Genomic DNA, 12927 nt, shown 5'->3' with positions numbered 1-12927 from the left:
GAAGTGGGGTGTCAGTGGACTGGAAGTGGGGTGTCTGGATGCTGGAACCGGGGGTATCAGTGGGTGGAGGGAGGGTGTCAGTGGACTGGAAGTGGGGTGTCTGGATGCTGGAGGTGGGGTGTCAGTGGACTGGAAGTGGGTTGTCTGGATGCTGGAGGCGGGGTATCAGTGGGTGGAGGTGGGGTGTCAGTGGACTGGAAGTGGGGTGTTTGGTTGCTGGAGGCGGGGTGTCAGTAGGTGAAGGTGGGGTGTCAGTGGACTGGAAGTAGAGTGTCTGGTTGCTGGAGGCGGGGTGTCAGTGGACTGGAAGTGGGGTGTTTGGTTGCTGGAGGCGGGGTGTCAGTGGGTGGAGGCGGAGTGTCAGTGGACTGGAAGTGGGGTGTCTAGATGCTGGAGGTGGGGTATCAGTGGGTGAAGGCGGGGTGTCAGTGGACTGGAAGTGGGGTGTTTGGTTGCTGGAGGCAGGGTGTCAGTGGACTGGAAGTGGGTTGTCTGGATGCTGGAGGCGGGGTATCAGTGGGTGAAGGTGGGGTGTCAGTGGACTGGAAGTGGGGTGTTTGGTTGCTGGAGGTGGGGTGTCAGTGGACTGGAAGTGGGGTGTCTAGATGCTGGAGGTGGGGTATCAGTGGGTGAAGGTGGGGTGTCAGTGGACTGGAAGTGGGGTGTTTGGTTGCTGGAGGCGGGGTGTCAGTGGACTGGAAGTGGGGTGTTTGGTTGCTGGAGGCGGGGTGTCAGTGGACTGGAAGTGGGGTGTTTGGTTGCTGGAGGCGGGGTGTCAGTGGACTGGAAGTGGGGTGTCTAGATGCTGGAGGTGGGGTATCAGTGGGTGAAGGTGGGGTGTCAGTGGACTGGAAGTGGGGTGTTTGGTTGCTGGAGGCAGGGTGTCAGTGGACTGGAAGTGGGGTGTCTAGATGCTGGAGGTGGGGTATCAGTGGGTGGAGGCAGGGTGTCAGTGGACTGGAAGTGGGGTGTTTGGTTGCTGGAGGCGGGGTGTCAGTGGACTGAAGACGGGAGGGCGGAGCGCGCCACGACGGGGGGCGAAGGAAAAGTAGGGAAGGTTTCAATGGGCGCAAAGCCTAAGGGAGTAGAGCGGCTCGCTGTCGGATGAACAATAAAAAGCAAGAAGTGTAAATGCGCAGGACGGCGAGTTATTGGAAGTAACAGCCGAATGGAGCCGTTATCCATCCTCCGGAAGAGTTAGTGGGATTATTTTCTGCCTTTTCCTTTCAAACCACGGAGAAAACTGTTCGGACTGAGGATTAGCAAGTCTGTCCTTCTGACTAGGCCTCCATCAGCTTATGTGTCTGTCGCTCTTTTGTGGCTTTTTAAAATAGAAAGCATGCATTTTGGAGGACCGGTAGCACTTTGGTGTAGAGGAAGGACAATCTGACGGTTCTGGGGACAGGACTCCGGCCCGGGGAGGAAGGGAAGAGGCGAGAAGAGAGAGCGGAGCTGAGCAGCCGCCGGATTCCCTGAGGAGTTGATGCTGCGGGAGGAGGGTCTGCCTGGGTGCGCGTGGCCGTTTCCACGGGTTAATTAATATACGATCAGTAATAAAAAGAAGGAAAGAGCTGCGAGAAGAGCCCGCGGTGAGGGGACGCGTTGTGGACGTCGAGCGGCCGGTGAGTCTCTCCTCCCTTCCATTGTCTGCGGTCACGGCTGCTGGAGTCAGTGCGCTTTCCTCAATAATAATATACTTCAACTTCCACGACGTATTTGTGTTTAAAAAAAGGGAAAAAAAACACACACACAATCCACATTATCTACACACACAAACAGTCACCCGCGTGGACGCTTCTGATTTTATATGCGGGTTATCAACGACGAAACCTTTGGTTGTTAATGGGCTAGTACTAGTAATACTAGTAGGACCTAGCTAGTGTTGCGCTGAGGCGATTCTCGCATGTTTTTATTGTTATATTTTCTGTTTCGCACAATCTGTGTGTGGATGTGTTGTTTCTTTTATTTTGCATCGTGGCGGGACATATGCCATATGCAGTCGGATTTCAGCGACGTGACTAGCTGCGTGAAAAAGGTAAAGTCGCTGGGATCTCCATCTTTTGACTGTTTCTGGGAACAACTGGGTGTGAGGAAGAGCTGCAGGAGGAATCCGACGAGCGTGTTGCTGGGTCTCGACCCAAGTTGGAAAACTGCTTCTTGACAAAAGGACACGATTACTGTGTGTTTTGCCCAAAGACTCGAGAGGGACGACCCGGTGAATGCGGACACCGGGCGTGAACGGGCTCCTGAGGGGACATTTCCCTCCCAGTGACCCCCGAACCCGAGCGTTTGTCCGCCCCCATACAGATGATATGGAAACGGCAGCTCGGTTTACCTTTTCTTTACCTCCTTTTTACCAGCTCATTTACCCCGTGAGCTGTTTTGTGCTCTTTCCTCACGCGACCGCTGGGTCTCGCGACTCGCGGTTTCGTTCCGCGAGCGCGTTTGGCGCGAGGGCTCCGCTGCCCATTGTCTCGCGCACGGACGGACGGACCTCGAGGGCGGGCCTCGCAGCCGCGGGCTCGCGCTGTGGGGGCTCGGCGGTCGCGCGCTCGCGAGGAACAGGTAAGCTCGAGCCCGTGGGCGCCGCCGTGGCCTGTGGCTGTGCGGATCGTGGACCGGTGTGTTTTTCGGGGGAATCTCCTCGTGGGGAACGAGCGAAGGTGGTGTTCCGCGTGGAAGGAGCACATCCGAACTCGTCTTCGTGGCCCCAGCCAAATTTCTCCCGCGTCGATCAAAACCGGCCGCAACCAGGCTGAGGCTGTCGGTGTGTTGAACTTTTAGTTCTGGTTTCGGACAAGGCAACGATTGATTTGTTTATACGGCGAGGTACGAGTTGGTAAGTCTGCATTACCCCCTTGGGGGTGTGTGAGTGAGTGCCCTGCGCCTCCGGAATAGGCTCCGGACAAACCTGACCCACACTTGGACAATGGACGGACAGTATTGTGACTGCAGTGTCCTTACCCTGAATTGATACGGAGGGAATGGAACCCGAGACCTCCAGGCTGTAAGGGGAATACAAGGCTCTAAACACCCCCTTTGCTACCTGGTGCCCCACTGATGTGAGTTCACGCACCTGCTTGTGTCCTTAAACAGTATGGGGGGGGACATGGCAAGGTGTGCTGTTGTTACAGGCGTAGGAGCCCACTGTGGGTGTCACTCAGACGGGAGGGAGTTGGGCTCTCTCTCGTGGAAGTGCTGGACCCTGGCTTCTTCAGCAGAGACGTGTCTTCAGAGTGATTGGATCCCGGCTTCCATGTGGGAGAATGAGCTCCCTCTGGTCCTCAGAGCTGCTGAATCCCTTCCGACATTCAAGAAACATCTCATAATTTCTCACTACTCTAAATCTTCCCTCCTGATGTCCTAACTGCTCCACACACTTATGCTACGCCATCTGTCAGCATCGCTTCGCCATTTCCGCTCAATTCTGTGTGAGCTATTGGTGTGATGTGCACCGGCACAAGTGGTGGCGTTGGCCCAACCGACTGCCGGTGCTTTGAGAGATGCATGTCTGCATCTCTAATTCTTTATTTGTTGTACAATGCACTCTTGTTTTTTTCATTCTGAAGTACGAATTGCTTTGAAATCTGCTACACGAATAAAAGTGGTGTAAAGGGAGCCTCGTTTCTCACATGCTTCTTTGGTCACAAGTCACTTCGGAGATATTTGTTGCTTTTCCCGGTTACCCTTTTGGTTTTTAACTGGTCCACTTTGAAGGAAGTAAATGTAGTAATTTTGGTATTTTTTTGGCTAGCGGTGTGGATCTGAACACATGTTAAGACTGTGAGGCTGGAACCCTTTGGTTTGGACTTTGTTCAGTGTTGGCTGCCAAGCATGGATGCCTCGGTCCAAGAGACAGATGTCAAAATATATGGGTTGGATTTGTATTTTTTTCTGTGCGAAATACATAGGGAACGTGGATAATGGATGAGTGTGTGCGGCATCTGATTTGTCTGGATATTTAATCCGGAATCTAGTGGTCAGGCAGACAAGATTATTGAGACTAATCACAGATTATAACAGGATAATTATATCTTTGGCTGCTTTCAAAGGGATGTATGTGGTTTAGGGTATAAAATTAGAACATTACCTTGAAAGTTCTGGCAAATCGGCTGTAATCTCTGTAATTCTGTACCGCAAAATCCACGTGGTCCGGTGAGATTATGCGTACAAGTCTTACTCAAGAGACTTACGCTTGAAATGTGGCTTCCGTTTTGCCTTGACAGTCCACTTGTATGGGATTTGTTTTGTGGTCTAGCGTTGGGTCGGACCGCCGGGGCCCCGAGATCTCCGGCCAAACCAAGTCGTAGCGTGAAATCCAGGTGTTGTTGCGAGCTTCTGCTGGAATGTGTGAGTTGTGTGTGGGTGTGCGTGTGGTTTTTCTGAAGTCCATCCAGGTTTAACGTGGCCAAGCGGCGCATCAACCTTTGAGTGTGTGTGGTTGCCGGGAATGCGGAACGTGATGGAGCCGTATGGCGTGTACGGCCTCCAGAAGAATAGGTAACACTACCCCACATGCAATCCACACCTGGCCCTCCTAGAGGAGTGACTGTACCTCTCCGCACCTTGCTGTGTAACGTTTCCAATTGCATAAACTATTGTAGTGCCTCTATATACTACTTTATACTTAGTGAATAACCATGTGCACGTTGAGTACTGCATCCCTACATATGGCTCAGCTGTACTGTTACGTCGGGCCACTTGCACAGTGTCAGAACTCCGTCACCGTAATTCACAGGTCACCTGTAACTGTGACCCTTTTATGCTCTTTTTATTGGTAGATTTACACATTTATCCATCTTTGTGTCCTAATGCTGTTATATTTTACATGATTGTAGATAAGTGAGGTTATGGTCTGTGGTCATCAGTGTTGGAACCACTCTCAGCCAGTGCTACAGACTGACACCTGTTTCTCCAGCTTTTCAGAAGCCATGCAGTCATACTAATGACAGCTCATACTTTTGTGCTTTATTTTATAAGGCTCTTTACCCACTTCTGCACTTGGGATGCTGTATACCAGGGCCTGGGGCTGAATTCGTCTGTGGGTGTTGGTGTTTACTACATTTGCAGTGTTCAGCATGTTACATTTTACCAGCATAAGGACAGGAAAATCAACAAACAGATGGTGTATCTGTGTGTATGTTGGTTGTGCTGTCTTGTTTGTGGTTTGTTCAAGCTGGTTTTTTTTTTTGGTGTTCTCGGAGTCAAATTTTTCAGTCTTATAAGGAGACTGAACTTAAAAGGTGGATTTCGAAGCTAATGAGGAGGTGAAGGGCACAAAGCAGGATGCCAAGAATGGAACTGTGCCTTTTGATTGAATTACTCTGCTCATGACACAGAACAAGTGGTCTAGTGTGACCCTGTTGTCATACGACTAGTATTCACTCCCTCGCCTGTAAGCGCTGGTCAAGCACAACCAGTCCAATGTCACTGTAGAAATGCAATTTGCACACAAGTTCTCTTTGAGGCTTAAGAGTGGCATACGCGCGCACACAGATGTGCTCACAGAGACGTGCAAAACTGCTCACCAGCAGACGGGAGCCTCCTGGTTTTGTGGAGACCCCCCCAAACACAAAGGGATCTGTAACAGACAGGGGGAGAGGATAGCAGAAGGTCAGGTCACCATGGGAACCTCCAACCCCAAATCCCTCCACCCATACACCCTCTTTCATTGCCATGGCAGCAAGGAGGCCTGGTTACCTGGGAGACCAAGGGAGACAGAAGGGAATGTGAGAGCGAGAGGGGGGGTGAGATGTTTGTGTGAAATTGCAAAAACTAAATACTCCTTCCATTGAATCGTGTCACTTGTGGTATGTAACTCGAACCAGTTTCCACATCTTGCAAATGCCGTATTCATGGTCCGGGAAGCAATGTTTGTTAAAATTTGTCTTGCGCACGGTTGCTTAAAGAAGTCAAGATGCAGTTGCAGATGAAATATGAATCTAGCCAATACTTCCTGGTCCCATGAGTTAGACCTGTTTGGTGCATAAAGCCTAGACGTTTTCCTTGTGGAAGTTCAGGAAATCCTCATGTGCTTATGTCCATTCTTACAGAGCTCTTCGTTGGAAACCGTCCCACCACAAAATCCTGCCTTCTTGTCCCATCCTCCTACAACCTCCAAGATAGATTCCCTCAGGAGTAAGGTTGACCTGCTGAAGCTCCCTCTGGCCCTCTCTTCTAAGTCCATCTCTCAGCGCAAGGGCCAGCAGGGCAGTGTCGGGGAGCGAGGGACCGGGGGAGGAGGGGCCTGCAAACCCCGCCCAGCGGCCCATAAGGAACGAGACATGGACACCGAGTCGCAGTACTCGGGCTACTCCTACAAGTCGTCCCACTCCCGCAGCTCCAGGAAGCACAGGTGACCACTGGGAGGGAATCCTTCGAGGGTTGGTTTGGCGGGACTTGGCCTTAGTTTGCTCAGCAGGTGTCAGTCCCACTGCTGTGAACGTTTGCTGCTTTTTATGGAGGCTGAGAATTTATTTTTGAAATGTGATTTCATTATGATGTCAGTGTTTTTACTAGTTGTTGTTGTTGTTGTTGTTGTTGTTCTCCTCCATGTGTCAGGGATCGAAGGGAAAGGCATCGCTCAAAGAGTCGAGATGGCGGCAGCAGCCGTGGGGACAAGTCTGTCACCATCCAGGCCCCAGGAGAACCCCTGCTGGACAATGAGTCGACCAGAGGGGATGACCGGGTCAGTGCACACCTGCTTCGCTGCCTTCGCAGCTGTCACTCTACTTCACTCTACACACTGTAGGAGTTCCTACATGTTGGACTCGTCCTGTCCGTCTGCTTTGGTTGTAACCAATGGAACGTTGAACAATATGTTCACTTTGGTTTACATTAAGGTCACAGCAGTCAAAATTCTCATTAAATTTTATTAACATGGATTATGCTTAGTTTTTTCAGTTGAAAGGGGCCCTTTTTTATATAACTGAAGGAACTTGTTGAAGATTGGCCGATTACTTCACTTAAACAACTTTTAATAGGAGTGTTTGTTTTTTTTTTTTTTTTTTTTTTTTTTTTTTGCCAGTTGTGATTTTAAACTACTCTGAACTGTTACAAAAACCTTAAGAATTTTAGAATTCATAACCTGGTCATTTTTGACAAACTTTTCTAAATGTAATAAAACATTCACATTTTGATACACAAGACTACATTTTCTCCCAAGAGATGTGCTTTTTTTTCAGATGATGCATTTTTCAGTTTTTTCTTTCTTTTTTTTTTTGGCTTGATAAAAAAATAAAAATGGAGTAAAATGGGTTTTGGGTCAGTCCGATCAATGGCTATGCATCTGAGATTCATGGTGTCTCAGCAGGATGAGAACTGGGGCGAAACGACCACGGTTGTCACGGGAACATCAGAACACAGCGTGTCCAATGAAGACCTGACACGTGTGTCCAAGGAGTTGGATGAATCATCGCCACTGGAGTGCCGGAGATTTGTGGGCCCCGTGCTGAGTGGCTGCTTGGGCCTGTTTGCGCTGCTCACCCCTCTGGCCTTCCTGCTGCTGCCCCAGATGCTGTGGGAGACGCTGCACCCCTGCGGGACACCCTGCGAGGGCCTTTATGTCTCGCTGGCCTTCAAGCTGCTTGTGCTGCTCATCTCATCCTGGGCTCTGTTCCTCCGACCACCACGAGCCACCCTGCCGCGCTTCTTTGTCTTCCGCTCACTGCTCATGGTGCTGGTCTTCCTCTTCGTTGCCTCTTACTGGCTCTTCTACAGCGTGCGTGTGTGGGAGCCACGTGAGCCCGAGTACCGGGTCATCGTGGAATATGCTGCCTCGTTGGTGGACGCCCTGCTCTTCATCCAGTACCTGGCGCTCGTTCTGCTTGAGGTCCGACATCTGCAACCGGCCTTTTGCCTGAAGGTGGTTCGCACCACAGACGGAGCGAGTCGATTCTACAACGTTGGACACCTCAGGTACCTGGCATAAGTGCCGAATGGCGATTGGTGGGCTTTATTTAATTTATATTTTGTGTGGGTGTGCACTATGGTTTGCAAGTTAGTCGAGGATTGAGCGTATTGTGCAATTGCCCCATTTAACATCGGCATTGTGTTTCGGTGTAAGTTGCAGTATAGGAGAACAGTTGTGCTGCAGCAGGGTGCGTTTACGTAGTTGGGGATGACAATTGACATGCTACATAAACACACGTTTGTCTTTGCTTTTTCCAGCATACAAAGGGCAGCTGTGTGGATTTTGGAGAAATACTACAGTGACTTCCCTGTCTATAACCCAGCCCTTCTCAACCTCCCCAAGTCCATCCTTTCCAAGAAAATGTCTGGCTTCAAAGTCTATTCTCTTGGTGAAGGCAAGACCTACCCGCACTTTTAATGTTGTCGCTCTCACTTTTCTCCAGCCGGTTCCTGTTTTACTGAGCAGTGCTGTTTAATTGCTTAACTTGTGAATTGATTCATTGATGTATTTTCACAGAGAACAGCACCAACAACTCCACGGGACAGTCCCGGGCCATGATTGCTGCTGCAGCACGCAGGAGGGACAACTCCCACAATGAGTACTACTACGAGGAGGCTGAGATGGAACGCAGGATCCGGAAGCGCAAGGCCAGGTGAGCCACACTTTTGCTGCTGTTTGTAGGAAATGATGTGGAACTTGTTGGAGAATGGGGGTATAGCTACGTGCTCTCTGAACACAGCGCAATTGTAATTGGTCACTTGATGGGGGGGAAAAAAACTTCAATTTTGGTTGAAAAGTATACAGAGCCCTGATGTAACAGTGGTAATGATACCTCCCAGGCTTGTGGTAGCAGTAGAAGAGGCATTCACCCACATCAAGCGCCTGCAGGATGATGAGCAGAACCCCACAGCCTCCTCGCCGAAAAACCCGCGGGAAGTGATGGATCCCCGGGAGGCAGCCCAGGCCATCTTTGCCCCAATGGCACGCGCCATGCAGAAATACCTGCGCACCACTCGCCAGCAGCCGTACCACAGCATGGAGAGCATTCTGACCCATCTGCAGTTCTGCATCACGCACAACATGACCCCCAAGGTGAGCTTTACATGCATTGCACAAGTCTCGGGACTCATTTCCCTCCTTTGCTATGTGACACTATACTCAGGGAACACCCAAGATGGGCCCATTGAAGTTACAAGAACTTGATTTTCCTAGGAGTTTCATTTAATGCTCTGACATTGACTTACAAGGCCTTTCTCTGAGCTGTTGAGAACAGAGTTTGGATTTTCTCATAAGAAACTCACGATAATTATTAAGCATTAGTTATAAATGGATGAAAGATATATTGTTTAGTTAACACCTTTAGCCAAGATGACTTACGTTAGCCGGACTGTACCAAACTCCCAATTATCATTCATCCATTTATACCTTAGATCAGCATCTATCTCTCGTGCGCTCTCTCTCTCTCTCTCACACACACACACACACACACACACACACACACACGGGCGATTTAGATTCTCCTTTCAATCACACATTTATACAGTACAGCATTAGGCTCACACATGTATACACACAGTATGGGCAACTTGGAGTCACCAGTTCACCCAAAAGACATGTCTTTATACTGTAGGGTGTAAATCAAGGAGCCCAGAGGAAACTCATGCTTTTTTCAATCTGCGGTGCATATTGGCATGGAAAGAGCTAAACTGGCACAGGCAAACAGCCTTACAATATTATACAGCAGTTAGTGAAGGGAAAGTGCCCTTTTGTGTTATGATGCGTTAACTGTTGAAGTGACTCTTCATTTTAATAAGATTTGGCAATATTTTAGTATAAATAGGTGTCAGTGATGGAGCGAAGGAACACAACTTTTACCATTGAAATTAGGTCTTAGTTATGAGAATGCACCTTAGAAAGGTTTTTTTCAGGAACGCACTACCTTTGTGAGGTAGGGGAAGACTCGCCTAAAATTGTCCTAACACAAGTTCCTTCCAGCACTTGACTCTGGATCTTCTTTCCATCTGTGTGCACCAATTCAGGCCTTCCTAGAGCGGTACCTAACCCCAGGCCCCACACTGCAGTACCAGCGGGAGACCGGAAGGGGGCGCCAGTGGACGCTGGTGAGTGAGGAACCTGTGACATCTGCCCTTCGCCAAGGCTCTACCTTCTCCTTGCGCCGTCTTGACTTCGCGCTCGTCGTCACGGTGACGGCCCTCCCCTTTCTTTCCCTTGGGGAAGAATTCATCGATCCGAAGAGCCACAAGTTTGTGATGAGGCTACAGTCAGAGACTTCAGTGTAGATGGGCTGCTCGTGAGGAATGTAAAGAGGCAATGTGTCACAGCCTAGTTTTATCGCCTTGACCTGTAACGCAGTGACCAAGTGGTCACAGCAATGGATGTTTTTATGAAAATATGCATTTTTACATACTTGTGGTTAGTTTTTTTCCACAAACAGGTGTTGTTTTACCCTGGAAATGAACAGGTCACATAGACAAAACAAGCATTCTTATACTGGGAAGCCCTTTAAGGGAGTTCCGTTGCTTCCAAAATCCCAGCCTAACCAGTGTAGGAAGAGCTGATCTCTCCTGCTTCTGCCTCATTCTCCATCATGCCGTGCGTCTTAAATCAGTGACCCGAGTTCAGCGCTGTCAGCTGACTGGAGCACGTTCCAGTTGGACCAGTCATCTCAAGTGAAAAGCAGTGTCCAGTTTAACTGGTTAGCTCCTGTGCTGTTACTCTGATCAGCTTTGGGGCAGAATGCCATTTTTGAGAGGGGGGATATGGGTAGTCTTATGATGGGGTGTTTTTTTTTTTTTTTTTTAATGGTGCATGTGAGAACTGGCATATCTGTGAGCTGCACCCAATGGTCTTGCAGCTTTTGTCCTTGCAGACCGAATGTGTGAATGTGGGCTTTGGGCTCAGATCTTGCATAGCACAACGTCCTTCAGATGCGCACTAATACATGTAGAGCCACAGCGGAAGCCTTCTATTCCTGGTTCTCCAAGCTGTGGAGAACCTCTGCCTTTTGTACACATGACACAAGATTGGTCATTTTTCTACTTGTGAGATTCATAAACGTTACCTGTGGGTTCCTTCACTTGTTGATGGAAACTCGGAAGGTTGAACAGGTTGACAGCCATGTTCATTGCACACATCTATGTAGGCTGCCATTAAACCACAATGGATCACTTCCACAGCTTAAATAAGATGCCTCAAAAATATGTAACATCTGTATTTTTGTATTAAGCTGTGACTTTCATTTGAGGGTTTTAGGGTCAGTGGATTTGAACGACGTATTTAACATTCTTTGTCCATTAAGCCCTGATATCTTGTTGTCATTTGTGCCAAACTGATCTTTCTTTCAGGGCTTGACACACATCCCATCAGTTGTTATGCAGGTTCATCCTTTCCACTGACTTTGTATGTATTTACTCTCTGAATGTAGAAGTTTTACAGCCAGCGATGTGTAATGTAGCCCAAGCAAAACCGTGAATCAGGATTGAAGGTCTTCAGTCAAGTGGCGTTAATGTACTTCACCGAGACTGAAAGACGAACACATCACTTGGTTTCTGTGAATGAGTCCCATGGAGCAGCTGTTGCTGGTCAAGCCGCTGTAAACCACTGAATGCAATTGGTGATTGCCAGCCGCTGTGCTCTTTATACCGGTGTTGTACGAAGATGATCTGTCACACCAAGTAATGTTCCGGTAACTGCCGGAAAGCCTGTCCTGTTTCGTTTTTTTTTTTTTTTTGCTGATCTTTCACTTCACTCCTAAACCTTTGCCTCCTTGTATTCTTCTCCTCTGTACTTGGCTCTGTTGTAGGGTCACTGAGGTGGGGACAAAAAGGGAGAAGCTTGTGTGTCTGTGCTTCTTGGTGGCTCTGAAACTACCATACTGTAGTTTTTTTTTTTTTTTTTTTTTTCTCTTTTTCCTTCCTGTGTTGTTGCTACCAATGAAACAAGGACCCAAACTGTTTGTAATGTAAAAATAACATAGGCTGAGATGAATAACAGAATGCAAACAAAATGTACTTCCCTCTAATGGTTTTAATGCATGCTTATAGAAAATTGGGCTTTGTAAGTTTTCTTCTTTGCTTATGTTTTGATTTTAATGCAGATGTTTTACAGTGGATTTTTAATATTTTTTAAAATCTTTTTTTAAAGAAAGCAGCTGGTTGTAAAGATATTTGTAGGTTGTTCTGTAAGTTCTTTTTTGATAATTCTAGAACTAAAAGCTTTTTTTTTTTTTTTAAAGAAAATAAAGTTTTTCTTTGTGTATGGGTGTGATCTGTCTCTAAATTTGACCAAAGTGGCAGCCCTGTGCAGACAGTTTCTCTCAACAGGTATCCGACACCAGTCCGTCACACACCACCTTCATAGCCTCGCAAGTGCTTGGAGGAATGCTAATGTGTGATCTTAATTGCTTCTGTGTGATGTGTGTTTCAAGGTAATTAATTATGCAAATCTGCAACAAGAAATGATTCCCTGACCGGTTAAAGATAGTTAATTGCTGTACGTTCCTCTGGTTTGAAGCACAAGCTAAATGAATAAATGTGGTGGTCCATCATCTCAGTGATTCTCACTTCTTGGCTCTACATCCCCCTCTACTGGTCAGTTGCAGTGGTGGCATTTCATATTTCAGCCCCTCTTCCTCTCAGACTGTGAGGTGCATCAAAGTTATTTGACTCCTAACCACCTTCCTGTACTTGACAGTGTAGATTCTGGCCTCATACTTGGACATTCCCAAGGCTGTGGGGTGCCATCTTGGAGCAGTGAGTAGCATTGGCGCCTTGCAGTTCCGAGGCTGCGGTTTAGAAGCCGGGACTGTCTGTGCAGAGTTTGAATGTTCTCCCTGTGATCGCATGGGTTCCATCAGGGTTCTCTGGTCTCCTCAAATGGAACAAAGACCTGCAATGGACTGGTATCCCTTCTAGTGTGTACCCTGCCTCATGCCCCCGCAGTGACTTTGGGTATTATAACTCTTCACTTGGATAAGCTGAAATGGACAAGTGTAT

The 12927-nt window shown here is 48.3% G+C and overlaps 1 protein-coding gene across 1 annotated transcript; it reads left to right on the top strand.

Moving 5' to 3' along the window:
• The first annotated feature begins 2402 nt into the window (after window positions 1–2402).
• vangl2 (VANGL planar cell polarity protein 2) lies at window positions 2403–11980 on the top strand. Its single transcript, XM_018758078.2, has 8 exons — window positions 2403–2565; window positions 6054–6355; window positions 6562–6688; window positions 7313–7917; window positions 8170–8306; window positions 8429–8564; window positions 8752–9004; window positions 9952–11980. Exons 2-8 carry the CDS (start codon window positions 6285–6287, stop codon window positions 10210–10212), a joined length of 1590 nt encoding a protein of 529 aa, XP_018613594.1. The 5' UTR covers window positions 2403–2565; window positions 6054–6284; the 3' UTR covers window positions 10213–11980.
• The last annotated feature ends 947 nt before the right edge of the window (window positions 11981–12927 follow it).

This window comes from Scleropages formosus, chromosome 1 (genome assembly GCF_900964775.1).
Source record: "Scleropages formosus chromosome 1, fSclFor1.1, whole genome shotgun sequence".
NCBI classification, from domain to species: Eukaryota; Metazoa; Chordata; class Actinopteri; order Osteoglossiformes; family Osteoglossidae; genus Scleropages; species Scleropages formosus.
This window is presented reverse-complemented; position numbering and strand designations above follow the sequence as displayed.